The sequence below is a fragment of the Agaricus bisporus genome (assembly GCF_000300575.1).
Source record: "Agaricus bisporus var. bisporus H97 unplaced genomic scaffold AGABI2scaffold_7, whole genome shotgun sequence".
In the NCBI taxonomy this organism is placed as follows: Eukaryota; Fungi; Basidiomycota; class Agaricomycetes; order Agaricales; family Agaricaceae; genus Agaricus; species Agaricus bisporus.
In genome coordinates, this window is record NW_006267370.1 from 1,107,359 (window position 1) to 1,132,754 (window position 25,396).

Below are 25,396 nucleotides of genomic sequence, written 5' to 3' on the forward strand. Positions count from 1 at the left end.
TCATGTGTGGCGCCAGATCTGGGCATTTCGAGCAAGTTCGCTGGGGCGTATAAGTACCTTCAGTGTCGCGATGAGAGGTCCCCAAATTCTCCACAATGTCTATTGCACGCCAGCTGTTTCGCGAATTCCGTCCCTTCTTTCGCATGTTAGACGAGCCTTTCTACAGGCGCGCTCCTCCCGGTCTACTTCCTTCCGACGCTATGCATCGGCTTGACCGCGAAAATCTGCTTGCAGACCCATTCACGGGTCTGAACATGATGACTTCTCCAGCGGTCGATGTGACGGAGCAGGGTGACAAATACGTCCTAGATGCCGACCTTCCCGGGGTCGAGAGAGAGAATCTCCAAGTTCGTCTTGGAGACGGAAATCAGAGTATCACAATCGAGGGAAAGGTCACAGAAAAACTGTCTTCTGGAGCTTCGGAGGCAGGGGCTCAAGCAAGCGGCAAATCCAACAACGCCTCGGAAGCTGAGTATACTGATGGTACGTGTATCAGATTGACTCTACCAAAGTTGGAAGTTCATGACGAGATGCCAGCATCCAAATCGACCTCTGCGACAAAAGATAACGGTGCGACGCAGATTTCGGCGGAGCGTCCGTACACGAGGAATATGTCGTTTACACGGACTGTATGGCTACCGCGTTCGGTGGATCCGAATAATGTGACGGCAAAATTGCAGAATGGAGTGTTGAGCGTTACGCTGAACAAGGCCGCAGAGCAGTCAGGACGGGTGGTTGAGATTAAGTAGGAGACCATCGTAGCCAGAAGTTAATAGTTATTAGAATCAAGAATAGAAAGCACGCGTGACTGAATTGATGTTGAGACTGAGTCGCCAGGGTCGTTTACCGCCCTCATCTCTCCCCAATGCCCCGGTCAGACACCCCCAACCTAGAGGACAATGACGACGAAAACTCGCCTCTCGACAACTTCACAACAGACGTGCCTCTCGATACCGCCGATGACGCCATTACAGAATCCGAACAAGATGCCGAGGAAGAGATTGACCAGCTTGATTCCGATTCAGACACCCCGCCAGAACCCCACCAACAGCCGCAGCAGCAACAACAACAACAGCCTGATGGCCCGGCACCAAAGAAACCTCCTTCTTCTAGAACAGGCGAACGTCGACCCGGTCAGACACTACTGCCCACCGTCAGAGTAGAAAACATTCTACAGGCTGAAGGTATGCCCAATGTCTGTTCCCTCCCATTGTTCTGACTGTCCACAGGACTACTGGGAAATCTTAACCTCTCGAAAGAGGGTATATTCCTGCTCTCCGTCGCCACTGTTTGTGCATTCTGCTGCTTTCAGTTGTCTACGACCTAGTTGATAAATTTCACATCAGGAGGAATTCATCAGACAGTTTGTCAAGCTCGGACACGAACGGGCATCACGCCTTACCAGAAGCATGGTCAGATTCGACGATATGGGTGCGCCAATATCTGCTGCTTTTAACTAGGTGCTTACGTATCGGAATCGCTTCGTAGCTGCTGTTGTGAGGGACCGATATGACTTTCATTTCCTTTGCGGTAAGCAAACGTTAGGTCGATCAGCTATTATAATTAGCTCTCATGACCATGTTCAGATACTATTCCAACCCCCAGGCCACTGTCCAGCGCTTTTTACGAAAGGACGAGACGTGAAAGAGAATTACTCAAAGATGATCCTGCAATGCAATTTCAGGGCCACGGCCCACAGCAACCTCCTTCTCCAGACCTGCCTCCAGTATTGTAAGTTATCTTACGGTTGCACCCCGTCAATCACACTAATTAGCTGGCAGAGTGAATGGACACGACATAATTGCTGTCGAAACGCCTTCTGGTACAGATTCTGCGTCCACCTCCAGGATGAAGCCTATGAATTGTGCGCGACCACCAAACAAAAGGCCGTCGAACTCGAAATTGGCCTCTGCTGTTGCGTCGGGCGTTTCCTCCAGTTCGAATGCTGGAAAGCGACCATTGAATGAGCCAAGCGAAACTTGGGAAGAGTGGAAAGAGAAAAGTCGCAGATTATATGGCACCGGCGAGAGCTCTCGACACAAAATTCCCCAGCCCCACGCTATCATGTCGAATGGCGCTCCCACACCACCTCATCCCCTTTTACATGCTAGTCAAAACTTTACTGACGTTCCGCGATTCCCTGCGGTGCCTCACTGGGACGGGCCCGAGTCTTTTGCTCATCAAGGAGGACCACGGTCATCTGTACCAATCTTGAATGGCCATCCCGTTTCCTCTAGCCCGTCTCATGATAAACCACCGTCCTGGGCAGGTGGTTTGACTGGGCCAGGCAGTGCTTTCCTCCGAGGCCCTGGCGGTCCATTTCCCCTCCCAGCACCTCCGAGTCACCATACTTCGGCAGCAGGCCCATCCTCGGCCCCTTCTATTCCTCAGTCTGGACGGACTATATATTCAGCGGGCAATCGTAATGTAGAAAACGCCGATTAGTGCATCCCATCTTTCGCCTCATCCTTGTTCTTCACTGTGCATTTGGTCTCCATATGTGGACGTTTTCGAATTCCTGCGAATCCAAATCTCAAATTACACTAGCTGAGTAGTAGTTATGACGCGAGATTGAGAGAAAACAGAGCAAAGACAACAAATCCAATTTTTGTTCTGCCTTCAGCCGGCTTTTAGTAGAAGCCCTACTGTTTTTGCGACTCTGTTTGGAACACATCTTTTTAGTTATGTCATTGAAGTACCCTGAGCTTGCCTGCGATTCGCCAGTGCCACAGCTTTAGCCGATATCAGATAAATATCATTCCTTATCTGTATTGTATATAAGCAGTGAATGGTGAACGGGATTCCGTGTACTATAAACCCGGCGCAAACTTCGAGGTCCCCAGTTCGGCTGACGTACTGAAACCCCCACTTAAAGATGGGCACGATATCAACGCCTCCTTCAGTACCCCTTGACAAGCTACCGATCATTGATGTCGCTCCGTTACTTAGTGGTGACTTATCTTCCGAGGCTAAAGAAGCAAGAAAGAAGACTGGAGACGCATTGAATCGAGCCTGCATCGACTACGGGTTCTTTTATTTGAACATCACAGCATACGCTGACCCAGACGAACCTAAAGAATTGACGAGACTCGCACGAGAATTTTTCGATCTTCCTCAAGCGGAGAAGGACAAGATATCTTTGAGTAACGAAGACCATGCCAGAGGTAAATCTGCACTTCATCGATCGAAGATCCGGTACCTTATGGGGACGCTGTAGGATATCAAAGACTGAAGGAGAATGTGACGAATGGCAGGGCTGATAATCATGAAGGATTGGATTTTTTCAGGCCGGTGGAAAACCCCGATAAGACAAAACCATTATGGGGAGAGAATCAGTGGCCTACGGTACCAGAGTTTCGAGAGAGATATGAAATGTGGATCGAGAAGATGAAAAACCTTGGATTGATTGTGATGGAATCGTGCGCCGCTGAGTCGCTAGACGACTGGCTTCCATTGTGGCTGATGTGATTTTAGCATGGCTGAAGGTCTAGGAATGTCGAAGGGAGAGTGGCAAGATCTTGTTTCGCAGGTGGATCATAGCTTTTGGAGTATGCGGGTGATTGGTGGGCAGCGGCTTAAATCTAAGCATCCCAGTTCATTGTCTAACAGAAAGTATAGGATACCCTCCCCTTCCGAATGATCATGATGGATATTCCTGTGGGGCTCACAAGTACGTTTTTCTGTGACCAACCTGAAACTCATGTCGACGATAAACCATATATACAGGGATTATGGCTGCCTGACGTGGGTTTATTTCATTCTGGCTGATGATGGTTGATACCCCATCGACACGCGCTACTAGTTTTCTGTATGCAGACCCAACTCCAAATGCTCTGCAGGTCTTTTTGAATCGACCGGGAGTAAAATCTCCAGAGGCATCTGACCTTCCTGCCGAACAAGGCGTGGCAGAAGGCATATGGATAATGGCCGACCCTATTCCAGGCTGTATTGTGTGTAACATCGGTGCAAGTGAGCGATTTTTATTCTTTAGTGTCGCAGCGTCACTAATGGCTATCGATAAGTGTGGGAGGTATGGACAAATGGATTGTACCGTTCGACTCTGCATCGAGTTGTTCATAAAGGATCGAATTATCGGTATGTGTTCTATTTTGAAGCCTAACTGGCAGACCCGTTTACTGCAACCGTTACTTTGCTACAGCATTTCGTGAGTGAGTTTAGAGAAGAAAGGGATGGAAACCACTGACCTTTTAATACTAGTATCCCCTTCTTCTTTGAGCCAAACATAGACGCCATTATTAAACCTCTCGACGTGATCAAGCGTAAGGAGAAAGAGGGGAAACCAATGCGAGAGCCGATATTATACGGGGATTATGTGAGAAGCAAAGTTGCGAATAATTTCGTGACGGGTTCGGAGAGGTACTAGTAGTAGTACATGGCAACGATTTGCGATATTCATGTAGCAAACCCATGCATTTCCAATTGGTCTGTGCTGAATTAATAAACCATATTATTTACTTTTATCGAAGTTCATCGGCATAAATGTACGGGCATCTTGCGCAAGGAGACTGGTGTCACGAAGTTGCCAAAGCATGTAATACTACATTCGAGTGGACACCAAAGAAAACGGAACTGTTGAAATATCTTAAGGTGATGGATTCTAATCTAGCTATCTCGCTTCAATGCTCGCGGGTGGTTGGTCTACGAAAAAATTATCTGATACTTGCAGTCCAGTGAGAAGTTCTTCGTGAAGCTATAAATAGTTTCTAGATCAGCCAAAAACGGAACGGTGTCTGCCGCCATGTATATCGGGTCAAGGCATGGAAAGTAGAAGAGGTCCTCTTCAGAATGTGGACAGATTCTCTGACTACGAACCTTTGGTTTGGCTCGCAAGTGAGAGATTGGACCGCAGAATGCTGTAACAACTAACGGCATGTAAACACACTCTGGCATATTTTTTCTTCGCGTACCATCACGTGCCCTCTATTCCGACCATGGCACTTTTGACTCGATTATCAGTCCTTTCCAGATCGACGATACACTTTCACAAACGAAACATGTCTTCCGCTTTTCACGATGCCCTCGCGAGATTAAAACCACCCGTAAAGGAGCTTGTCACCATTGTAACCGATAACGGGCAGAAGCATATCGGCGAGACCGAGACCGACCAGAAGCAAGTCATTACTTGGATCGAAAAAAGTAACGAAATTGTTGGCGATGCGGACGTGCTGGTGTGTGCCACTCACCCGTCTCTTCCGCTATCATGAAATCGACATGCGTCACAGAGCCTGGAAGCCACACTTTTACCAAAGACATACACAGCAACGAACTATTTTACAGCGGCTGATGCCGCCCTCTATGGCTCACTCCACCCCATAATTGTTGGTAAACTGAGATCCAGCTAGAGCAATCGCTGACACTGACTAGCTTTTTATAAATTCAGTCCCAATTTCAACCTTCCCAATACTACTCCGTCCCCTCCGTAACTCGTTATTTTGATCATATTCAAAATCAAAAACCTATCCAAGAGGCAACTACAGATTCTGCTGCATTTAACGTCGTTCATTTTGACTTGAACAATGCACCTACTGTCGAGAGAAAAGTAGAGCCGCAAAAGAAGAAAGAGAAGAAAGCTGCTACCGGTGCTCCTTCAACTACCACTGCTGCTACAGGTACTGCTACACCTGCACAAGTGACTCAAGAGAAGCCACAGAAGGAGAAATCGCAAAAGGAGAAGCCGCAGAAGGAGAAGAAAAAGGATGCTGCCGTCGTCGAAGAAGGGGGAAAGAAAGGCAAAGGAGCCAAGGGAACTCCTGCTGCTGAAGACGCGGGAGTACCTGTCCCTTCAATGATCGACCTTCGTGTGGGTCACATAGTGGATGGTAGGATAGACTCTTATCATGCCAAATCCAAGCTTAAACCTGGCCTACAGTCATGAAGCACCCGGATGCTGATGGCCTCTACATTGAAGTGAGTCGATACAGAATCTACGTGGCTGGGACTGACTCTTACTTCAGCAAGTCGACATTGGTGAAGAAACTGGCCCTCGTACCGTTGTCTCTGGTCTTGTGAATTACATCCCCATTGAGGATATGCGGGACAAATACCTCGTTGCAGTGGTAAGTTACATGGAATGTCTACTTGACTAGCAAGCTTAACTATGAATGATAGTGCAATCTGAAGCCCGCCAACATGCGGGGAGTCAAGAGTTTCGCGATGGTGCTTGCTGTGCGTAACTGAGTCCTCATGAAGCTCTAACGTTGACGAGGGGATCTACAGGCTACCTCTAAAGACGGAAAGGATGCTGGTATCGAGCTTGTTCAGCCCCCACTAGGTTCAAAGCCAGGTGAACGAGTATACTTTGAGGGTGCTGAGTTTGAGAGTGAGCAATCGCTTCCCTCTAAGGTCTGGTCTATTTGAACTAATCGTGTTGTTTCAGACAACGTGCCTCTTTCCCAACTAAACCCCAAAAAGAAGATTTTCGAGACAATCCAGCCGGGCTTCATTACACTTGAATCTCGAGAGGCCGCTTGGGTGGATCCGGAAACCAAAAGTGTTCATCGAATCCGGACTAAGGATGGTGTTTGTCTTGCGCCCACGTTAGTTGGAGCATCGCTATCATAATCATGTATATTATCACGCTGGAATTCAATACTTGGGACGCCCGATTGAATGACGCGAGCAAAGGACGCGTTGTTTGGCATGACCCTCTAAGACAAACAAAAGCGGAAGGCTTTGATTTTGGCTACGGCGGTGTTGACAGAGGGCAGCAATGCTCGTGCGACCGCCATTGAGCGTGAGCCCGCTTAAGCGCTCCTTTAGTTCTTCTGCCTCCCTCAACAAACATGTCTCGCACATCGGTCGCACTCCTATCAAATATCCTCCTTCCGTCACCCTCGCTACTTCCACCACCGACCTCACCATCACCGGGCCCCTCGGCACAACTTCCGTTCCACTAAGGCCATACATGAAGATCATGAATCCCAAACCAGATATTCTTGCTGTTACTGTCGATGATGCTGAGATCAAGGAACAACGACAGATGTGGGGAACAACGCGCACACTTATAGCCAATGCTATCCAGGGCATGACAGAGGGATTTGTAGTGCCTCTCTACCTTGTCGGTGTCGGTTTTCGAGCGGCAGTGGAAGCTGATACTCGCGCTGCGGCACCTGACAAAAAGCTTCAACGCATCAATATGAAAGTCGGGCATTCACATAATATTATTGTGCCCATTCCTCCCCATATAAAAGCCGAAACGCCAATACCAACGAAAATTGTTCTCTCGTGTACGGACAAGCATCAACTGGGATTGTTTGCTGCAAAAATAAGGGAATATAGGAAGCCCGAACCATATAAAGGAAAGGTGTGTTAACCAACTCGGAAAGAGTCTAGACATTTTGACTTAGGACTCTTATAGGGCATATTCGTTGGAGATGAGATGATTAGAATCAAGAGCGTGAAAAAGAAATAGAGGATATACGTCGCCTTTTCACCTATGAGCCTCTACTAGATCTTTCGTGTTCCAGTTTTAGCTTTCAACTCCACGGAACGATGTAGACAAGCACTTCAACCTTCCATATTATAAAGTACTAATATATTGTCGTATTGCGGTTGCAAAAGTACAATGTGGTAAATATCGGTTGAGTTACAGGAGAATTAGACCTGGGATCATAAGTGTAAGTAATGCTGACGGAAATTCCTGGAATTATGAACGAGTAATAATAATAAAATGCACCCAAAACGGTGAAAACAATGCTTTCAGTACCTCAGCCCTTGGTCCGGGCAGATTTGGTTGATCTGCCCTTCTTCGCACTAGCTCTGACATGATCAACTATAGCGACATCGCTATCCTCATCACTTTCTTCCACTATCTGTTGTTGTTTCTTCTCTTCCTCCCGCGCAGCTCGTAGCTCGGACCATTCGTCAGACAGCTGTAAAATGTGTCCTCGAAGTTGGTCTCTTATTGTTGAAACAGTGTCATCTTTCCAGTCAACTCGTCGTTCAGAAGATGGCGGTCGATCTTTCATCTGGTAGAATATGATTGGGCACAACATTCCAATGAGACTAATTTTTTTTTGACTAACCATGATAACCTTGCAGTAATGTTCAGGGTCTCCCATGAGGGTCTGAACAAAATGGATAACATAGATCCCGCAGTCGCTAAAGTTCGGTTGGACAGGCAGCTGAATGTCCAATCAGTAATCCAAATTCAAGGACGTATTGAGAAGGCTTACGGAGACCAGTTTTGTAAAAGCACTTGCAGGTTTTGATATTTTCTTTTTATCCTCCGCTTCAAGCTGTAACCACTTGTTCAGCTGTTTCATCGCCTGTGGATGTCGATTACCAATAGAGTCCAATATGAAAATCTTGGTCCTATTTGTATGTTAGTAAAAACGAGTACCGCGAGAACAACGGCAGAAGCTGACTTTGGTGTATCATCCTGAACATTCTCTGCGGCGATAGAAGCTCGCTTCCGAGCTCCATTCGTAAACGACTTTCCATAGAATCTAGCAGGCGTAATTTCATCGAGCTGTACAGCAGTAGCTCGTACGCCATTGGGAGGTCCAACGGGTGTGTTTGTACCTTCGTTCGTTGTCGTACCTGACATCGTAGATTTCGACGACGATGTCTCGACCTCGACTACAGGTGGAATTTCGATGTCGACTTCCATTGGTGATCCAGGTGTTAGGTTCGACACGACCTGGTCAGACGCTTCCATACTTGAGACCCCGAAGTCCGGCGCCACACTAGTCACAGGATCTTCGTTCAATGGGTTCGCATTAGATAACGCCATTCTCTCTACTTCATTCTCGCTTGCTGTACCATCCTGCATGGCTTCATCAACATCGGCTGGGTCTGGAGTGACTTCAACCTTTTCCGAAACGACTTCTTCTGATACCTGCATGTCTCGTGCTTGTCGCCTTGTCACAGCATTCGTGTGCGGAGTGCCGGCATCCGGTAGCTGTTGTAATATGTGCTCGGGTTCGTAGATGATCGCACAGTACCAATGAAGACTAGCACGTGAATGAGCACGGTCACAGTGCGATATAAGCATAGAGTACACATACTTTTCATTGATAGGTATTATTATATACTTCTTGCTAAAAATATCGGTTTTGGATGTCCATTTACGAACACTCTGAAAACCCTCTTCGATACTACTGTACATCAGCTAACGACAATCTTCGGTAGTGAATAAAGACCTACTTGCGCTTATTCAACTTCTTGTAAAAGAATGAGTTGAACAAATACACTTGGGAGGCTAGCGCGGGATTCTCGACCTCCAATTTTTTGAGCCAGAACCTGTAACAGGAATTGAGCTCTAGAAAATTGGAATGCGGGTTAATAGTGAACTCACTTGAGACCGAACTCGATTAGGGTATCATTCAAAAGTGCCTCTGGATCCAAACGAGCGAGATCACTGCGGGTTACATTGACTGCACCAGGAACTCCATAGGGAAATACCAAGATCCTACGCATTTAGCTCAGTAACGCAATTCAGGGATAATCAAAAAATCCATTACAATTCGTCAGGATCAATGTTCTGGGCCTTCTCTTGTTGCCTGGTGGATCGCCGTAGTTCAACGCGTCGGCGTTTGGGACTGTTCATCAATGTAGAAATAATCAAAGTCAATAGTAAAAGAGACTAACGGCGGCTCAGCCGGAGAGACCTCTATGGATTCTTCATCGTTGCCTTCGGCTTTCTGGATATTGACGCTAGCAAAAGGTTTGGCTCTAATAGGTTCAAACATTAAGAAACAGTCGGGTAGTTATAAAAAGGAGACTGACGGCAGAGAGCCTTCAATAGACTCTTCGTGATTGCCTTTGTTCAAGATGCTTACTCGAGCTTGAGGCTCAATTCTTTTAGGCAGGGTACTATCATATGGTGCGTAGCGAAGTCTGTTGAGTGCTTCGACCTTCGAACTGAAGATCCCATGTCAATGCCATAGAATGTGACAAGAGATACTGATTCACTGACGAAGGATCGGCTGGTTTGGTGTTTGAGTCCCGGGTTTCTTCATCTTTACGGTGGTTTGCTTCACCAGGACTAGCTAATGAAATGGATGAGTCATCCACATCAACAAGATCGTCCTTGGTATTTCGCTGAAGACTATCCCATAGCTTCTTTGAGTCTCTATCAGTGATTACTCAGTACAACGACCACCCTCTGCAACAAGGATTCTTACATTGAACGTATCACTGAGGATGAGACACGTGGTGCCAACTTGCTCATTCGTGACTTATATACTTCCAAGCGCCAAGAAGTGTCTTCCGAATTAAATTGAATCGCAACCTGCCCTCTATCATCATCTCCAGCTAATTGACTTCAGCATCAAGTAAGTCATAGAGAGCGTGTAACGCACCACTGAAGTCACTGCCAAAGCGTGACTGCCAAGAACGAAACCATTCTGATTGCAAAGTCGAAAGATATAGAATGGGAGGGTAAGTCAAATTCTTCGAATCTGTAAACTTGAAGATAGCTCTTAATCCGTCCCATGATCATGCCAACTTTCATACCTGCATAGAAGAGAATGTATCTCTTGATATTGGTATATCCAATGAACTTGAATGGTCTGAGTTACCGGAGAGCCTGATGGTTGTCTCCCCGTCATCGAAACTGAGGTATTTGAATTCTGGACATTGCCGTAGGCCGATGTACACCATTGATAGAGGCAAGCGTTCCGAATCGTGTAGAATGAGGCGGCCAAGTCGTCCAGCTTCGCCAAAGCAACTTGGAAGAGTTTTTTGCTGAGCCTGTGGCTTTGTTTACATTAACCAGCTTAGTCTGACGAAATTGGTATTACCTTCACAGTGCCTCCCTTTGGCCGCATCTGATTCTTCTTAGTCACCACTTTGAAATCGATGATAGGAAGATTAGGCTCATTTGACTTCGATAATGCCTCAAACTTGGCCCGCTTCTCCATGACATTGAACTTCGGGATGCTTTCAAATTCTGAGAAGGACTCTATGGGAGACACACTTCGTCGTTCAAGCCTAGGTTTTGGCTTGTTCTCGTGCCTCGCTTGAAGACGTCTAGTATGTTCACCATCGCCGATCAACGATGACCCAGCAAATGTCTCATCATTTCGGTTCGTCCGGGAGCTTAACGTGCGTCTGGAGTCAGAGTATCCCGAAATTTGAGGTGACCGCTCGGAGATAATATCAAGTTCATCGGTGGATAATTGGTCGGCGTCAACATCGATGACTTCCCAGGAAGTAGATTCTTGTGGCGCTGGCGATTCAGTAGCCTTGGCTGTTTCGATATTCATAAAAGATATTTTGACGCAGATAATGCAACTTACCTTTTCCCTTCTTCTTAGATATTGACTGTTTGATTGCGGGTGACTTGGGACCAGCCTCACGGGCTTGTTTTCGGTTAGTTAACAGAGTTCGACTGGCAGTAGGATTTGTGTGATTTGAAGACACAGAGCCGATTCTTGCGTATGGGTTATTCACTACCATGTTACCCACAGCCGGAGAAACTATGCGCTGGGGTCCGTGCCTCCATCGACTGTGCGGAGAATTCGATGAAAGCTGCGATTTTAAGAATGAGGACAGACTCACCGCGTATGGTCTGGAATCACTTCATGTGGTATCTGGGATGTCGATGAAAGACCATGCAGCGAGCCTATCGGGGTTCTGTCGTCTCGTGAAGCCATGTACGCGGAGGCTTAGAGGGTCCGCGTTAAATACGGAGGAGACACATGCAAGAAAGCAAGAGGGGAGGAGTGTTCGGCACTTTCCGAGCTTGTGCAAAGTCACAATCGCCTTCGATTGACTTCTAATGACTTCGTCCACTTGTCAGACCTACAAATACTCTCTTTCGTCCCAAGCTTCAGGCTCTCTTTTCCATTCCTTCTGTATAGCGGATATCCATCAAATAATAGCTCTTCACACGATCTGATCTCGACTTTTTCCCATGTGCCGACTTAGCTGGATCGTTAGAGTACGCGCATCGCGAGATGCGTACTTAGCGGGAGTTTGGTGGCATTGCACTGGGGATGTCCTCTTTCTATAAACCAAAAAGTGCCGGTCTGCCCGGTCGAGGAATTTTAATCAGATGAGATCCCACCATTGTTTACTTATCGTCATTTATTATGGGTGCTGGCGGTGGTCTGGCAAAAGCCTTGCATTGTCATTCTAATAACTGCAGACTCAGCGAACAATCTTCTTTTCCTACTCTCCTAGATACCCCTCGTATTGGATAAGGCTGCCTCCGGGATGATAGGCAGCTCAGCCCAAACTAGCTTGCTTGATTCGCAGAGAACAGCAGTACAACAACTGCAATACCCCTACATGCGCTACACCCACCCCAAGGTGGCATATATTACAACGTCAAACAAACCTCGCTAGCTTAAAGCCACTAAACACTTGTACACGCAACAAGCTTGAAAACATGAACATGAAAGCATAGGCACCCGTCAAAAGAATACAGTTCGTAGAGAAAGAAAGTTAAACGGTCTATCGTAAACACCACAGAAAAGAAAGGTTCTTACAGCAAAGCAAGTTATGTTTGAGACGAAGGGTATCGTAAAATATCGTGCAATTTAGATCAGAGCTTCATTAAAGGTCATTTCAACAGCCGTCATAAAGGCGATTGCGCGGGAACGTATTGTTTGCCAGAGCCCAGGTAGTGAGGTTAGCATTATTGTACGCATTTACATGTCTATATGTCCAAGCGTCAGCATCAAAGATTGAGATATAGAGAACCACCGAGCTGACTTTTGAATGTAATCACTAGTGGGTCGGTGCGGAGGGTTACACGTAACACCGTTCTTGACACCATCACGTTGGTAGACACGCACGTAGTCGATATACATCTTTGCCGGAAACTGCAGATGCTTGTAATCTTGTTTTTGGAAACCCGGCGCAATGCCCAAGTTCATGATGATATACTGCGCTCAAGATAAGTCTCAAGGTCAGGAAAACTGGATACTAGCCAAATGCACACCATTGGTTCCTCTGATATCAACCGCTGAGAGACCTGAGAAGTTGGATCTGGCCCGATTGAAGCAGACGTTATCGTCCAGCTGGGTTCACCATTGTTATACCAAGTAATGAAGCCGTCCTGTCTCCGGTCCGAGTCGTACCACCATTCATAACCATATTTAGAGTAATCGTTGTTATTATAGAATTTGTCTTCAACATCCGACACAGCTGAGACGGCTTGCTGTAGTGGGCCTCCTAGGTAGGTATTGATATGGGTGATGTCGCTGTTGTAGATCGTGGTAGCCGATGTCGCATTGTCAAATTGATATCGAATGTTGAAAGGAGCGACTTGGAAGCTCTGCGACACCTCGCCGACAAACCTATCGACGTCAACCTGTGCCTCAATGATGTCGATTTCCGGTGCACCTCGACCTGTCTCGACATTGGGCCCAGGATGATCTGAGCCAGGGCAAGTACATGCCGAGAGTTTTTGTCCAGGAAGGCCACTCAATTGACCTCCATCACGGGAGCCAGTAGCTGCAGCCTCTGGAGTACCATCGCGCGCCGTCTGGATGGGAAACGTGCCCAAGTCGCAAGTGTCGTAACTATATGGCCACATTCCATCAGTTGTAGCACCATAACCAGCTCGTCCCTATTATATGGATCAAAATAGATAAATCGGGAACAAGCCGGTCGACGCACTAGATTTCCCATAGTCCAAACGCCTACACCAAGTCAGATATTGAATGTACAAAGTAGAGACATAACTGACCTGGCCACAGGCCTGGTGCTTTGGGCGTACCGGGCAAACTGACAGAAACCTCAATATATCCAGTATTGAAACAAAACTTATTCCACGTCGTTAGCATACCTGGGAAATTGTGAGACTGTTATTCTGCACATATTCCATCGGTAAATTACCGCTTTCAAAATTCAAATTATGGCTCCTCTTCTCCGTCATTGTTATGACTAGTTTTCCGTTACTGGTCGTTATCGTCTACGACATTTTCAGAATATGAAACACAGTTAAGGTGTCAGAACTTACACCGGGATCATACCACTCCTCGTCACCTGTCGGCCTATGTCTAACTTGAGAACAAGAAGACGTCGTGTAAACGAATTGACGCACCAGTAATGGAAATCGACGGCTTCCCAATATGCATCATCACCTGGGTAAAATGACCTTCCATCCACTTCGAATTCATCGCTAAAAACGAGATTGTACTTCTTTCCGTCATTCCCAGTGCGAGTATATGCGCTTGAAGGGGTGTCACTGTCTATGAGTGGAGGTATCTGGAGGTCAGGGATCTGTCCTGAGCCGTTGATGCCGCCTACGTTGAACCCTTGATTTAGAGGCGGAGGATTTGTGAAATGTAAAACGACAGGATATCCAACGAAAAGGGTAACCAACGCGACCACGATTGCCACAAGCGTAACTGAGTTGATCCATCCTCTCACTGAAAAAATGGTCCATGACGCGAAAGCTGGGTCGGGGCGAGGATCATGTAGGGCATCATCGAGATCGGGATCTTTGTCGTACAGATAAAGTGGAATTGACTGAGTGTTTTGTGGTGGTGGTGTTACTGGCAACCGGATGGGTTCTTTCTCGTGAGTCGGACTGGAGGTGGCTATTGAGGCGTCGGACTGCCCATTACTGAATCGAGAATTTGTGTAGACTCCCGCGTCACGCGCATGGTTTGGGTTATACTTGGATCGGGTGATGAGTGTCTTGTGGAGGGGGAAACTGCTGAAACACTCACTGAATAAGGTCCATAACCCGCACCTATGGTCCCACTCGCAACACCCATGGCGATTTTCGCTCTCCCTGATGGCCTGCTGTTGCTCCGACCCGACTGGGCCGGCGGTGCCCTTGGACCACCTACTTGAGATGTATATTGCGGCTGCTGATGGCTTTGGACAGGCGACTGCTGATAGTGTAATGAAGGCTGCTGATATGGATGTGAGGGCTGCATCTGGGGATGGGAATGGTGCTGGTGCTGGTGCTGTTGGCTTGTATGACGGCTCGGACTTGTCTGAGGGACGGCTGCATACTGGAGAGGTTGTGGCGCCTGCTCTTTGCGAGCGAGACGGCGGTGAGGGCGGGACATAGGTGTGAGGAAGACGGAGAAGAGGCAGCAAAGAATGAACCAAAAGGGAGCTCTGATGTCGCCAACTTTAGACGCAGGGATGGCACTTCTCACGGAAGATCTCAATCTGCCCCATTCGTGTCTATATCCGTCCTCTTTCCGGCCCCGGCCTCGAGGCTACAGTTTGCCATTATGCCAGCCCCACTCGTGCCCCCCCTCTCCAGACCCTTCGGTGAACGTGCCCTGCCACTCATAATCTCCGTGCAGGCGTTCATGTCTGCTCCATCTGGTCCGTGATCAATCGATCATGGGCGCGGGCACACGTCGCCTTGCTATCCCGGCGAAGCTGGAAGCTCCAACTTTCGAAACGATTGTTCTTCACTGTCAAACAACAAGTTGAAGAAGGGCAGATACGCCAGAGCGAGCGCCAAGTGTTGCAAGCTACGTGTCAGTTTTACAAGTGACGGTAATAATAGTCCGAAGGCTAATAATGGGCGCTGAGGGAATATGCAGCATGCACAGCCTGCCAACCGCAGTTTTCACTAGTCACCTAGCATTTGGCGCAATGGTCATGCAACGAGCTTTATGCGACACCCACGGTCGTTACTCCCGAGTAGTGACCAGTGCCTATCAGAGATCGAGGACTTGTAACACCTTTTCAGAACCAATGATTTCGGTCGTTGATTGCATTCAAAGATTCTGGCAGAAAAAACCATCGGTTTCCCTCTGAGTGAAGCCTTCCTGTATTCTATAGCACGACCAGTGGTAGGTGTCATTGAGGTTGTATCATTCGCTTCGACGGATGACAGAAATAAAACTCTGCAAATTTTAGACGTTTAGACAGTAGCAGGATTAACTGCGATATAACCCCCATCGACAACGATTTCCTGCCCCGTCACGTATCCTCCAGCTCGAGAAGCCAGGTAGAGGACTGTCCCAGCCATCTCTTCTCCTCTGTAGCAGGTTTATGAATTTATCTGGATAATATATGATAGAATACTTACGTTCCATCACGTTCCATTGGAACCGGCATGAGACCTTTACCTACTCTATCCACTTTTTCCTTGCCAATTGTCTCCAGTGACATTTCTGAAGCATAAACACCTGGTGCGATAGAATTTATGCGAACGGGTATCTTTTTTACCAAAATCTCTGTCGCCAACATCTTTGTCAAATGTGTTGCCGCGGCTTTTGCGCTGTTATAAGCAAACTATATGGACATGAATGCTTTTTATTTTTATTTCGTTTCAGTCGAAATCAAAAGACGAACGTGATTTTGTGCGAGTTTGATCACACCGCTGATGCTGGTGATTACAATGACATTGCTCCAATAACCCTGGATGTCTTCCGAACCTTTAGCCAATAGACCTAGGAAAGCAGTGGTGACAAAGAAGATGGAGAAAGTGTTAATGGCATAAAGGTCCTGCCAGCCATCTAAAGATTCGTTAAACAATCCGAGTCCCAAGCTTTCAGTATTCTGGCGTTCCGGTGCATCTGGGTTTTCCATAAACGGAGACGTCGGCCCCACCTGGCCTGCACTGGAGGGGCGCAATCTAATCAGCTTCCGTTTGTTTCGCCAATCAAGAACACGATTAACTTGTTCACTAGGATGTGTAATTTGCCTTCTTTCTCCTCGATCACTTTCTTTGCTGCTAAAATACTTTCTTTGCTGGTGACATCCATCTGCAGGCTGTCCATATTGCGCACCGTATTAATAAAGCGTCTGTGATAAGAAATGTATCTTAAGCACGCACGGTATAACTCTACCACCTTGCTCATTGACAAGCTGGTTTAATTCCGTTGCGGCCTTGTCCAAAACGTCAAATCTGCGACCAGTAATATACGTTTTTGCACCAGCAGCAGCAAGTCCCCTTGTAATCATCAAACCAATGCCGGTCCCTCCACCAGTAACAAGGGCGATGCGGCCCGAAAGTGAAAACAAAGATTTTGGAGAATATGAACTTTGCGCTTCAGCCATGTGAGGTGGACGATAGTCAATGGTTGCAGATTGATCAAGAACAGGAAGCGAATCAAAAGTTTTATCGGACTGGAAATGCTCCCAGGAAGTCAATCGAGTTCGTGACCATGGCTTGAACCAACAGAGGAACGGCGGTCCGTAAGGGCAATTTCCGCGCCGGGCCGCCTTAGCCAAAACCGCAAATCAGGAAACTACATTGTCCCATTGGCCTAGGCTTGCAGAGTTCCAATAGGGGAGGTGGCGGAGGTGAGCACGATGGGACGAGTTCAGAGATAAAGCCTATAAACGGCCAGGATGTAATGATGGTTAGCTTAGGAGCAGTTGGATGTCCAATCTCGAATACAATTCAGTGTCATAAAAGAGGCAGTGACCAGCTGAAAATTGTTTTTCCGTTCAAGCAAATGCGCGATAGGCACAAGGGTAAGGCAGATTGGGACTTGGAGAATATATTACGAGGATCTACTACCGGGAAGAAGGTCGAGAGAAATCGATTGGTATTTGTACAGTACAAAAATGAAATATGAATACAAGGAACGCAATGCAAGTGTTCAAATACACGAGTGATATAAGATACAAAGCCAATATATTAGTCTGGATTAAGGTCGTCGGGTCTGCACGCCATAGGGGTATCTAGCGATTCTTTGTCGCTCTCGAGATTGAGATGGAACGACGCGATTATGCGTTGTTCCCGTACCCCTACGCCCACGACGAGTGCCTACTTGAAAATTATCGTAGAGAACGCGTTCAGAGCCTCGCCCACCACGGCACACAGTGACCCTTCGTAATCTTGGCAGCGATTTGACTATCGGATCAACCATGCCTGGATCAAACCATCCTCCTTCTAAGTGAATGAAGCGCAAAGACCTTGGAATCGCATACATCCAGAAAAAAGATTTGAGGTTATAAAAAGGGCTTGGTCGTTTACCACGATCGATGCATTTGATAGTGTGAAGGACAGGCGTCGACAAATGTGTCAGAAGTAGCGCAAGTTCATAAGGGATATCGGGGGAATTGGGATCGAGTGCTAGGTGCAATTGATTTAAAAGGGGCAGTGAAATCTGGTTATTAGGCTGGGGCGGTTTATGATACACAGACATAAGGCCAGTAGATTGGTGAGGAAAGAGCAAATGAAGGGATATCAATTTAGGACATAGATTGAGGATGGAAAGGATCTCGCGAACGGCTTCGGACCCACTGTTGAAGCGGTGGTGGGTGTAGTCAAGAAAGGAAAGATTGATGAACGTCTCTGAGAACAAAGCAACTCTGAGGCCATCGATCGCCAACCTCTTGAGTGAAGGTGTAAACCCGTTGAACAAGACGAAAGGCTGAGGATCTTCGTTTAGGCGATGTACGAGCGTGACTTCTTGCAGGTAAGGAGGCGAGGTGATATCAGCCAGATAGGACAAGGCCGCGTTCAGAAGATACGGAGATTGTTCCGTAAAAACAACCTCCAGCGAGCGCCATCGGTGAATATAGGGCAAGGCAATTTGCATCAGCCATTGCACCGAATAGAAATCCAGGTGCTTGCGAGGATAATAATGCAAAGGTCGCGGTCGAATCGGTGCTAGTGCCGTCGGAAGAAGCTCTATATCGAGGGTACAGGCACGGGCACGCCGCACGCGTTCCCTCCACATTCGCTCGTGTGGACTCAGGACTATGCGACGCCACAAGGCAGGTGTCGAAAGTGCGACTTGTCGCCAAGATCGACAAACCTGAGACACAGAGAGTGGTAGATGAGGGTCATCCTCTGCTCCAAGGACGAATGTGTATGAGAGGAGCTCGATAGGAAGTAGATGGATAAAATGACGGTAGCCCCAACGGTATATCCCCTTGCGGACTTCAGGAACGGGAGCAGGGGTGCGTCGCAGATGCCTCGGTCGGCTGATCTCGTATGCATGAAGTTCGTTATGGGGATTAAAATATGGATAAGGCGACTTAAGGGCACTACGGCTCAGTAAGTTTCTTTCCCCTCAAACGATACTTTCATGCTCACCGAGGTTGCCCTGAGAACCTGGCCCTGACTGCGTTGGCTAAGGAACGACTGAAGTTGATAGCGCGATCTTGGGTTTTTCTGAACGCAGAAGGCATACGATAGGGTGTGAAACGCGGAGGTGCAAACGAGAGGCACAAGGAGAAAGGGTCCTTTGGCAATAACGGAGAGGGAAGAAGGCTTTATAAGATTCGGCAAGGTATGTTCATGGCGCTGGAGAGTCTGAGTAGGCTTGGAATGGAGAGATGCGTTCGGAAGATCGGGGTGATTCCTAATTGTATGTCCCGGACGGAGTGCTGTGCTTCCCATGGCCTCAGCGATTAGTTTCGGGCTGGCAGGCCTCCGCGACCCCGCCGCGTGAGGATTAGCATCGCTGGGCAATGTAGACGAAAGCAATGGCCTCCGGATTTCTGTGACGTTTGCTGTACTCCGTTCCAGGTCCACTGAATGGACGGGACAGCACTAATCGGGTTCATTGCGTCGGAACGTAGTCAGTGGCTGTGCTGCTTCTTCACACACGTGACACTTGGAATGGTCGGGGATTTGCTGCACGCGAACTTGGACGTCATGGATGAGTCCCTCAATGCCCTTAGCAATATTCTGTCGCAGATAGCTGAACAGCCTCTCAATGTTGCCCTGCACATCCAACATATCCAGATAGCCAGCTCGCAGCCAGGCCTCAATGCAGAGCTCGTGTCTGCCATGGAAATGATGACGGAGTTTCTGGCCGCCGATCCTGAACATGTTTGGCTCCCACTCATCAAACAACGGGAATCTTCTCTGAACTTTGATTCATCTGCCGGAGTAGAGGAGCTTCTTGCGCTCTACGAACGTGCCGAAAGCGACTACTTGTGTAAGTGTGTCAAGCACATCATTTAAATTATGCACACTAATGGCCAATTAGCCATTGCATTGCTGCAAAGGCATTTGCAGTTCATCATTGATCGTTTTGAAAAATACCATGGCAATGACAGTGAACTGAAGCCTGCCGAGCTCGGGGATATATTTTCCGAACGTTGGACGCGAGAAGCAATAACCCGTATAGTTGACAGAGGCCGGAATCATCTCACCCAGGCATGCTTTTCGCCCCCTTTAATTATTATTGAAGGATTCTCATTACAGTGTAGAGCTGTCTGCTATGGGACGTACACCGTGATTGGGAGCTGGAGCGGCTTGCGGAGAAAACTGGTGCTGAGAGGTATGTAGCGCCTCAGTCCATTCTGCTGAATGGCTTAAAACGTATACAGGGATGCAGTCGCGGAGCAGGTTGAACAACTTTTTCTTGACCGTTTATTGCAGCCACACTCAAGTGAGTACCGTATGGGATGCTGTAACTTTAGCCTAAACTAGCTGTAGACAACGAGGAAACTTTCCAAGCCTACTCCACGTTCACAACCAACTTCAAGCCTCCTGCTGATTATGAAAAGCTGCTCGTTGCTGCTTCGAAAGCTCGCAGTCAGGCTAATCGTTCATGGGAACGTAGGGAGGCAATTGAATCCACTCTCGTATGCCTACTTGCATCTTCATTTCTCTCCTGCAGCTAAGGTCTTTTTCAGCGGAAAGCTCCGTCACTCGATAATTATGGCGCATGCATTGCCTGTGAATGGAGAGCCAAGCGAATCGATCCTTTCACGGCGAGCGGGATATACGAGCGGGCTATTGCCGACGCTGCAACAAAACAGTTTAGAGGTGAATTTGGAGCGTCAGAGGCTTTGAGTTCATTTTGGACTGGGTATCTAGATGCAATGGTCAGACTTCTGCGTTATTTCGATGATTTGGTGAATTCTCAAGTTGTAACAATAGAGATCTGGCGAAGCTGGCTTTGTGGAAGAGTTGCGTATTGTGCAAAGGGCAGTACGCAGCGTGCCCGGATCGGGCGAGGTATGGGCCAGATATATGAGATTATTGGTCAGTGCCTAATTTCATTAATAACATCGTTTCCTAACAATTGAACCAGGAGCGATTTGAAGATGCGTCAGAAGATGAAAATGAAGAGGGACGGGAGACAGTTCACGATGTGTTTACGAGAGCCTTCCAAGGGAATATTCTACAACAGAATCCAGAGCAACTCATTCCTGTCGTCCTTGCAAGGGCAGGCTCTGAAAGAAGGAAGATCGAAAGCGGAAGAGCCGATGAGGATAGTTTAGCGACATTAATCAGTATCCTTGAAAGTGGTATTGAGATCGTACTTCAAGGTCAGTTCTATCAATACCCGTGCATTCAGGTCGATCAACTTATTGTTTCAAGCAACTAAGGCGGGGGATACACGCTTACGGTTAGAGAAGGCGCTCGCTGACGTTGTAAGTGTCCGGCGGAATGTCCCAGAATCATGTTCTTATCACTGCCAGTATGAACGCCTCGCGCAAATGCCTGAGAGTGCTTGCGACGCTCTACAGGCGGTCACAAAACGCCAGAAGTCAAGTTACATCGCATGGACGACTTACACAGAAGTATTGATGTATGTGCATTCCTTATTTTTACCAGAGTTTGTCAACATTGTGCCCATAGAAAAAATCAAAAATATGATGAAGCACGCAGTGTCTTCAGTGACGTCTGCCTCAAACAGCTTGATTGGCCTGAAGCAATCTGGGAAGCATGGATTTCGTTCGAAAATCTTTATGGGGGCGTCATGGAAGTTGAAGCGTGTTCGGAAAAGGTTCTGAGGGCCCAATATTTCCATAGTGAACGTCGAGCCAAGGTATTTTTCTTTCTAACCCTTCTCACTCTGTGTTGAAATCTTTTGTAGGAAGCAGAAAAATACGCCCAACAAATGCCTCCAGAAACTCAGGCTCAGGTTGTGTTACAGGAAGCTGTTAATATGATTGATGGAAACCAGTCATTACCTGGTCTCGATGCTGCTTCACTCATGGAGGTTGACACTCAAGAACAAGTACATGTCAAAAGTCGAGGTGCCAAGCGTGGACTAGAAGAAGAACCTACAGCCACGGAAAGCAATAAAAAGCTGAAACCCGGCAAGTCTTGCGAGTTGTCTAGTACAAAATAGCTAAAACTCTTTCAGCCCCAAAACCGCAACCACTGAAAAGAGATCGCGAGAACTGTACAGTGTTCGTGACAGACCTCCCGCGCAATGCAACAAATGATGATTTGTTCAGATTGTTTAAAGACGTACGATTAATCCTTCTCCTACATGCCAAGTGCTCACTCTAGATATAGTGTGGGGGTGTAAGAGAGGTGAAGATCATGCCCTTCCCCGATATATTAATAGCTACTGTTGAATTCCATGACCGGGTAGGTCGGCAATTCTTCATGACTTTTTTCTACGGAATTTTATTGGATTTTAGGAAAGTGTTCCTGCTGCACTTACCAAAGATAAGAAGAGGATAAGTGAGCAAGAAGTGGGAGTCCACCTAGCGTGGAAGTCAACGTTATATGTAACCAACTTTCCGGAATCCGCTGATGACTCCTATATGCGGAACTTATTTGAGAAGGTAAAGTCTTATTTGTATTGAGTGACATGTTTTTGAATTGGATCTATAGTACGGTACAATACTTGAAACCCGCTGGCCAAGTAAAAAGTTCAAGGCGACGCGAAGATTCTGCTATGTCCAATACATCTCCCCTGTGAGAGCGTTCTTGAGGCAATTCACTGGTTCCTGGCTCACGACAGAGTGTTATATGTAGGCTGCTGCACAAGCTGCCCTAGAATTACATGGCCGGGAACTTGAACCAGGTCTCCCGGTCAGCGTTTTTATTTCAAACCCGGAAAGGAAAAAAGAGAGGACGGATCGCGATGCAGACGAGCGAGAAATCTATGTCGCTGGTCTGAGTAAATTCACAACAAAGGGTGATCTAGAAAAAATATTCCGAACCGTGAGTCCATCAGCCAATCTGGGTACTTTGACCAATTGACATATGCAAACAGTATGGAAAAGTCAAGGATATTAGACTAGCTGCAGAGGGAGATGGCCATGCTAAAGGCTATGCCTTTGTTGAGTACGAAAATGCAGTACGTTCGGCCCAGTTTGATTGCTTGTCATTGATTCTCATAACAAATAGAGTGACGCTCAACTTGCACTGGCTGCAAACAACCACGAATTGAAGAGACGTCGAATCGCTGTGACACTGGCAGATCCTCGTGTACGGGCGCGCCACAAGTGAGACAGCCTTTCGTGGTTGGTAGTACCATTCCGCCTAACGCCTTTTACAGGACAATTGCTGAAACGGGATTGACACGCACGGCTGAGATCCGACAGCGTTCGGTACGGATACGTGGATTACCGCATGACGCACAGGAAGGGCTTCTACAGCAGACTCTAGAGAAAATTGCATCAGTTAGACGTGTGGAGTTTTTTGGAGAGAAACGTGAGGCGGTTGCGGAGCTGGAAAATGCTGCGGTATGTGAACAGACTTTCAGTGAATATTCCGTTGTTAAAGATCATGTCGGAAACAGGAAGCGGGGAAACTGCTCCTCCGATCGGAGCCCATAGTATATAATGGCCATATCTTGAACTTGAGTGAAGAGAAAACTGGGGAATCTTCGGCTCCTACCTCGAAAGCTGGAGGAATGTTTGTTCCGAGAAAGGCCGGCTCTCAGCGTAAGGCTGGACTGGGTTTCACGCGCAACCCTGCGAAAGCCGAGAAGGGTAGCGGAGCTTCTGCTTCAGGGAGCGGCAATGGTGATCTCAGTGGGGACGGAAAGGGACAAGATGACTTTCGAAAGATGCTGATGGGTAAAAAGTAGCATGTGACATCATGTATTCTTAGAATAGTGTTATATGCCCTTTTGTTTTTAGCCCGTTAAATCACCTCCGTTCAGGTCACTACTTCTGGATGGACCAACAAGATAGCAATTGCAGTGAATCCAGCGCTCTCACATTTGAATGGCCCATTCGGAATCTGAAGCTCCTGTTCGACTCGACCAAGGGTGATACGAAATCCAAAGCCTTGAAGTCTCCCAAGTTCGGGGGTGGGCGCTGGCAGGTAAATTGACAATACCTTACTCTTGTCGTTGACTGACTCCTTTTCCATCTGTAGATCTTGTTTTATGCCAATGCTGGTACATCGAAGGAGACTTCGGGATCGGAGAGTAGTGGTTATGTTAGCTTGTTCTTAGCATGCGAGGTACGACATTCGTTTCACCGTTTGACGTCGTGCCGCTGACCACACTCTAGCCCACCGTAGGCGAGAAAGAGGCCGCTCTCAAAGATTCGGGAAGATGGGTTCGCGAAGGCGTTTACAAGTTTTGTTTCGAGCTTCGCAAGCAAGTAATTCGCCGCTACAGCGCGGTGATTTATTCACCTTGATGTTTCAGTCTCGAGAAGAACATTCTTCACAACCTCAAGGAAGCCTCCAATCACACATTTTCTTACAAGGTATGCGATTGCGGGATATGCTGTTAGTGTCTTGATCATCGACTCTTCCGTGACAGACGGCCAACTGGGGATGGTAACATTTTCTTCTATTCAGCTCTTATATGCAAATGCTTACATACCATTTTCTTAGGGCTCAATTTGCGCGTCGAGATTCCGTATATTATCAGTCGATCAGTGCAAAATCTCAAGACGCCTTTGTCATCGTCTGTACGATCACATCTACCTCAAGCCCCACAACGCTTCTTCCTTCAGGTTCAAACCTTTCAGTACCCAAAACACTTATTGACACAGTAGGATCTCTTCTCGACGACCCTCTGTATTCAGATGTCGAATTTGTGATCATGCGTCATACTCGAAATTCGCAAAATGCGAGGCGAATTTGGGCATCCAGGAAGATGCTTCAGAGAGCAGAACATTTTAATGACAGTGCGTGCGGGAACCTAGGAAGATTTGGTTAGCCGACAAGTTTTTTTTTAAGTGCTTGGTACCAATTTCGCTGAGGGAACAATGGACAATGCCTTGCGTACACCCCGTCCCGCCAAACAAGCTCTAGCCAATTCTTCCTCGCAGAGTGAGAACGGAATATATTCAGAAGAATATATAGACTCGGATGACGAGGATGATTACTCCGATGGTAGCGACGACGACGACGACGACGACGTATCATCGCAAATGGATACGACAGACAACGAATTTGCTCACGTACTAGGACCCCAGGACGATGATCCTTGTCTTCTTCCCGAAGTCAATGTCCAAGACGAAGGTGGTAATCAACCTTCATTGGACTCCCAATCTACACTCCACTCTGTATCTAGCCTCGGTTTCTCTGCTGCCGATGGTGGAGGTCTGGTACGCCAGAAAAACAAGTCTCATTTGACTGTCGTCATCAAAGACGTGGCGTATAATACATATCGTGCCCTTTTGTATTATGTGAGGACCGTACCCGTACCGGAGGCCTGTATACTGACACCCCGTCAACAGCTATATACCGATAATATTGTCTTTGCTCCCCTTGCTTCATCATTTAATTCCTCGCGTCTTGCCATGTCCTCGCTCACTCGCCCATCTCCATCGTCTCCTAGCACTGAAGCACCTCCAGCAGCGGCGAAGAAGGGAG

At 47.4% G+C, this 25,396-nt stretch overlaps 10 protein-coding genes across 10 annotated transcripts; 6 read left to right on the top strand and 4 right to left on the bottom strand.

The window, feature by feature from the left end:
• The first annotated feature begins 66 nt into the window (after positions 1-66).
• On the top strand, positions 67-813 carry AGABI2DRAFT_224184 (hypothetical protein). Its single transcript, XM_006462604.1, has 2 exons — positions 67-483; positions 565-813. Exons 1-2 carry the CDS (start codon positions 96-98, stop codon positions 747-749), a joined length of 573 nt encoding a protein of 190 aa, XP_006462667.1. The 5' UTR covers positions 67-95; the 3' UTR covers positions 750-813.
• A 52-nt stretch (positions 814-865) lies between these two features.
• Positions 866-2,445, top strand: AGABI2DRAFT_119514 (hypothetical protein; the record flags this gene model as incomplete). The annotated part of the gene is made up of 6 exons (XM_006462605.1): positions 866-1,184; positions 1,230-1,288; positions 1,347-1,431; positions 1,489-1,530; positions 1,587-1,731; positions 1,782-2,445. 6 exons carry the CDS (start codon positions 866-868, stop codon positions 2,443-2,445), a joined length of 1,314 nt encoding a protein of 437 aa, XP_006462668.1.
• Positions 2,446-2,875: 430 nt separating this feature from the next.
• Positions 2,876-4,384, top strand: AGABI2DRAFT_72053 (hypothetical protein; the record flags this gene model as incomplete). Its single annotated transcript, XM_006462606.1, has 8 exons — positions 2,876-3,164; positions 3,218-3,419; positions 3,475-3,563; positions 3,619-3,670; positions 3,727-3,744; positions 3,803-3,969; positions 4,023-4,095; positions 4,219-4,384. 8 exons carry the CDS (start codon positions 2,876-2,878, stop codon positions 4,382-4,384), a joined length of 1,056 nt encoding a protein of 351 aa, XP_006462669.1.
• A 570-nt stretch (positions 4,385-4,954) lies between these two features.
• On the top strand, positions 4,955-6,638 carry AGABI2DRAFT_193777 (hypothetical protein). The gene is made up of 8 exons (XM_006462607.1): positions 4,955-5,189; positions 5,244-5,339; positions 5,402-5,840; positions 5,891-5,928; positions 5,976-6,077; positions 6,130-6,186; positions 6,238-6,340; positions 6,398-6,638. The coding sequence occupies exons 1-8, from the start codon at positions 5,016-5,018 to the stop codon at positions 6,580-6,582; spliced, it is 1,194 nt and encodes a 397-aa protein (XP_006462670.1). The 5' UTR covers positions 4,955-5,015; the 3' UTR covers positions 6,583-6,638.
• Positions 6,639-6,718: 80 nt separating this feature from the next.
• AGABI2DRAFT_186552 (hypothetical protein) lies at positions 6,719-7,577 on the top strand. Its single transcript, XM_006462608.1, has 2 exons — positions 6,719-7,324; positions 7,379-7,577. Exons 1-2 carry the CDS (start codon positions 6,731-6,733, stop codon positions 7,430-7,432), a joined length of 648 nt encoding a protein of 215 aa, XP_006462671.1. The 5' UTR covers positions 6,719-6,730; the 3' UTR covers positions 7,433-7,577.
• AGABI2DRAFT_179332 (hypothetical protein) lies at positions 7,561-10,222 on the bottom strand. Its single transcript, XM_006462609.1, has 12 exons — positions 10,149-10,222; positions 9,941-10,096; positions 9,751-9,885; positions 9,613-9,696; positions 9,486-9,563; positions 9,320-9,433; positions 9,169-9,264; positions 9,030-9,062; positions 8,388-8,975; positions 8,196-8,334; positions 8,046-8,144; positions 7,561-7,988 (listed from the first exon to the last, which is right to left on the bottom strand). The coding sequence occupies exons 1-12, from the start codon at positions 10,193-10,195 to the stop codon at positions 7,728-7,730; spliced, it is 1,830 nt and encodes a 609-aa protein (XP_006462672.1). The 5' UTR covers positions 10,196-10,222; the 3' UTR covers positions 7,561-7,727.
• A 2,189-nt stretch (positions 10,223-12,411) lies between these two features.
• Positions 12,412-15,038, bottom strand: AGABI2DRAFT_193780 (hypothetical protein). Its single transcript, XM_006462610.1, has 9 exons — positions 14,652-15,038; positions 14,021-14,598; positions 13,937-13,970; positions 13,813-13,888; positions 13,664-13,762; positions 13,594-13,616; positions 12,914-13,543; positions 12,676-12,857; positions 12,412-12,625 (listed from the first exon to the last, which is right to left on the bottom strand). Exons 1-9 carry the CDS (start codon positions 14,997-14,999, stop codon positions 12,538-12,540), a joined length of 2,058 nt encoding a protein of 685 aa, XP_006462673.1. The 5' UTR covers positions 15,000-15,038; the 3' UTR covers positions 12,412-12,537.
• Positions 15,039-15,731: 693 nt separating this feature from the next.
• On the bottom strand, positions 15,732-17,025 carry AGABI2DRAFT_193781 (hypothetical protein). The gene is made up of 5 exons (XM_006462611.1): positions 16,733-17,025; positions 16,576-16,668; positions 16,249-16,516; positions 15,983-16,188; positions 15,732-15,932 (listed from the first exon to the last, which is right to left on the bottom strand). The coding sequence occupies exons 1-5, from the start codon at positions 16,954-16,956 to the stop codon at positions 15,815-15,817; spliced, it is 909 nt and encodes a 302-aa protein (XP_006462674.1). The 5' UTR covers positions 16,957-17,025; the 3' UTR covers positions 15,732-15,814.
• Positions 17,026-17,383: 358 nt separating this feature from the next.
• On the bottom strand, positions 17,384-19,116 carry AGABI2DRAFT_224199 (hypothetical protein). The gene is made up of 2 exons (XM_006462612.1): positions 18,950-19,116; positions 17,384-18,900 (listed from the first exon to the last, which is right to left on the bottom strand). The coding sequence occupies exons 1-2, from the start codon at positions 19,042-19,044 to the stop codon at positions 17,553-17,555; spliced, it is 1,443 nt and encodes a 480-aa protein (XP_006462675.1). The 5' UTR covers positions 19,045-19,116; the 3' UTR covers positions 17,384-17,552.
• A 405-nt stretch (positions 19,117-19,521) lies between these two features.
• On the top strand, positions 19,522-24,788 carry AGABI2DRAFT_186557 (hypothetical protein). The gene is made up of 27 exons (XM_006462613.1): positions 19,522-19,799; positions 19,851-20,020; positions 20,074-20,144; positions 20,194-20,255; positions 20,303-20,451; positions 20,503-20,694; positions 20,750-20,854; positions 20,904-21,141; positions 21,194-21,246; positions 21,295-21,404; positions 21,455-21,644; positions 21,693-21,939; positions 21,966-22,072; positions 22,121-22,195; positions 22,249-22,338; positions 22,445-22,528; positions 22,589-22,777; positions 22,830-22,913; positions 22,964-23,061; positions 23,115-23,301; positions 23,358-23,887; positions 23,942-24,028; positions 24,079-24,167; positions 24,219-24,279; positions 24,336-24,352; positions 24,410-24,705; positions 24,758-24,788. Exons 1-21 carry the CDS (start codon positions 19,649-19,651, stop codon positions 23,646-23,648), a joined length of 2,943 nt encoding a protein of 980 aa, XP_006462676.1. The 5' UTR covers positions 19,522-19,648; the 3' UTR covers positions 23,649-23,887; positions 23,942-24,028; positions 24,079-24,167; positions 24,219-24,279; positions 24,336-24,352; positions 24,410-24,705; positions 24,758-24,788.
• Positions 24,789-25,396: the final 608 nt, after the last annotated feature.

Coding starts and splice junctions, on each gene's coding strand:
- AGABI2DRAFT_224184 (XM_006462604.1), top strand. CDS start 96: ATGTCTATTGCACGCCAGCTGTTTCGCGAATTCCGTCCCTTCTTTCGC. Junction 484..564: donor GGAAGCTGAGTATACTGATG/GTACGTGTATCA, acceptor CTGCGACAAAAG/ATAACGGTGCGACGCAGATT.
- AGABI2DRAFT_193777 (XM_006462607.1), top strand. CDS start 5,016: ATGTCTTCCGCTTTTCACGATGCCCTCGCGAGATTAAAACCACCCGTA. Junction 5,841..5,890: donor TGTGGGTCACATAGTGGATG/GTAGGATAGACT, acceptor CCTGGCCTACAG/TCATGAAGCACCCGGATGCT. Junction 5,929..5,975: donor CTGATGGCCTCTACATTGAA/GTGAGTCGATAC, acceptor CTCTTACTTCAG/CAAGTCGACATTGGTGAAGA.
- AGABI2DRAFT_186552 (XM_006462608.1), top strand. CDS start 6,731: ATGCTCGTGCGACCGCCATTGAGCGTGAGCCCGCTTAAGCGCTCCTTT. Junction 7,325..7,378: donor CCGAACCATATAAAGGAAAG/GTGTGTTAACCA, acceptor GGACTCTTATAG/GGCATATTCGTTGGAGATGA.
- AGABI2DRAFT_179332 (XM_006462609.1), bottom strand. CDS start 10,195: ATGAGCAAGTTGGCACCACGTGTCTCATCCTCAGTGATACGTTCAAT. Junction 9,564..9,612: donor GTCTCTCCGGCTGAGCCGCC/GTTAGTCTCTTT, acceptor ATTGATGAACAG/TCCCAAACGCCGACGCGTTG. Junction 8,335..8,387: donor GTTCAGGATGATACACCAAA/GTCAGCTTCTGC, acceptor ACATACAAATAG/GACCAAGATTTTCATATTGG.
- AGABI2DRAFT_193780 (XM_006462610.1), bottom strand. CDS start 14,999: ATGTCCCGCCCTCACCGCCGTCTCGCTCGCAAAGAGCAGGCGCCACAA. Junction 13,889..13,936: donor AGGAGTGGTATGATCCCGGT/GTAAGTTCTGAC, acceptor AAAATGTCGTAG/ACGATAACGACCAGTAACGG. Junction 13,763..13,812: donor TAATTTGAATTTTGAAAGCG/GTAATTTACCGA, acceptor ACAATTTCCCAG/GTATGCTAACGACGTGGAAT.
- AGABI2DRAFT_193781 (XM_006462611.1), bottom strand. CDS start 16,956: ATGGCTGAAGCGCAAAGTTCATATTCTCCAAAATCTTTGTTTTCACTT. Junction 16,669..16,732: donor CAAGGTGGTAGAGTTATACC/GTGCGTGCTTAA, acceptor CAATATGGACAG/CCTGCAGATGGATGTCACCA. Junction 15,933..15,982: donor CCAATGGAACGTGATGGAAC/GTAAGTATTCTA, acceptor AACCTGCTACAG/AGGAGAAGAGATGGCTGGGA.
- AGABI2DRAFT_224199 (XM_006462612.1), bottom strand. CDS start 19,044: ATGCCTTCTGCGTTCAGAAAAACCCAAGATCGCGCTATCAACTTCAGT. Junction 18,901..18,949: donor AGGTTCTCAGGGCAACCTCG/GTGAGCATGAAA, acceptor ACTGAGCCGTAG/TGCCCTTAAGTCGCCTTATC.
- AGABI2DRAFT_186557 (XM_006462613.1), top strand. CDS start 19,649: ATGGAAATGATGACGGAGTTTCTGGCCGCCGATCCTGAACATGTTTGG. Junction 19,800..19,850: donor TGCCGAAAGCGACTACTTGT/GTAAGTGTGTCA, acceptor ATGGCCAATTAG/CCATTGCATTGCTGCAAAGG. Junction 20,256..20,302: donor TTTATTGCAGCCACACTCAA/GTGAGTACCGTA, acceptor AACTAGCTGTAG/ACAACGAGGAAACTTTCCAA.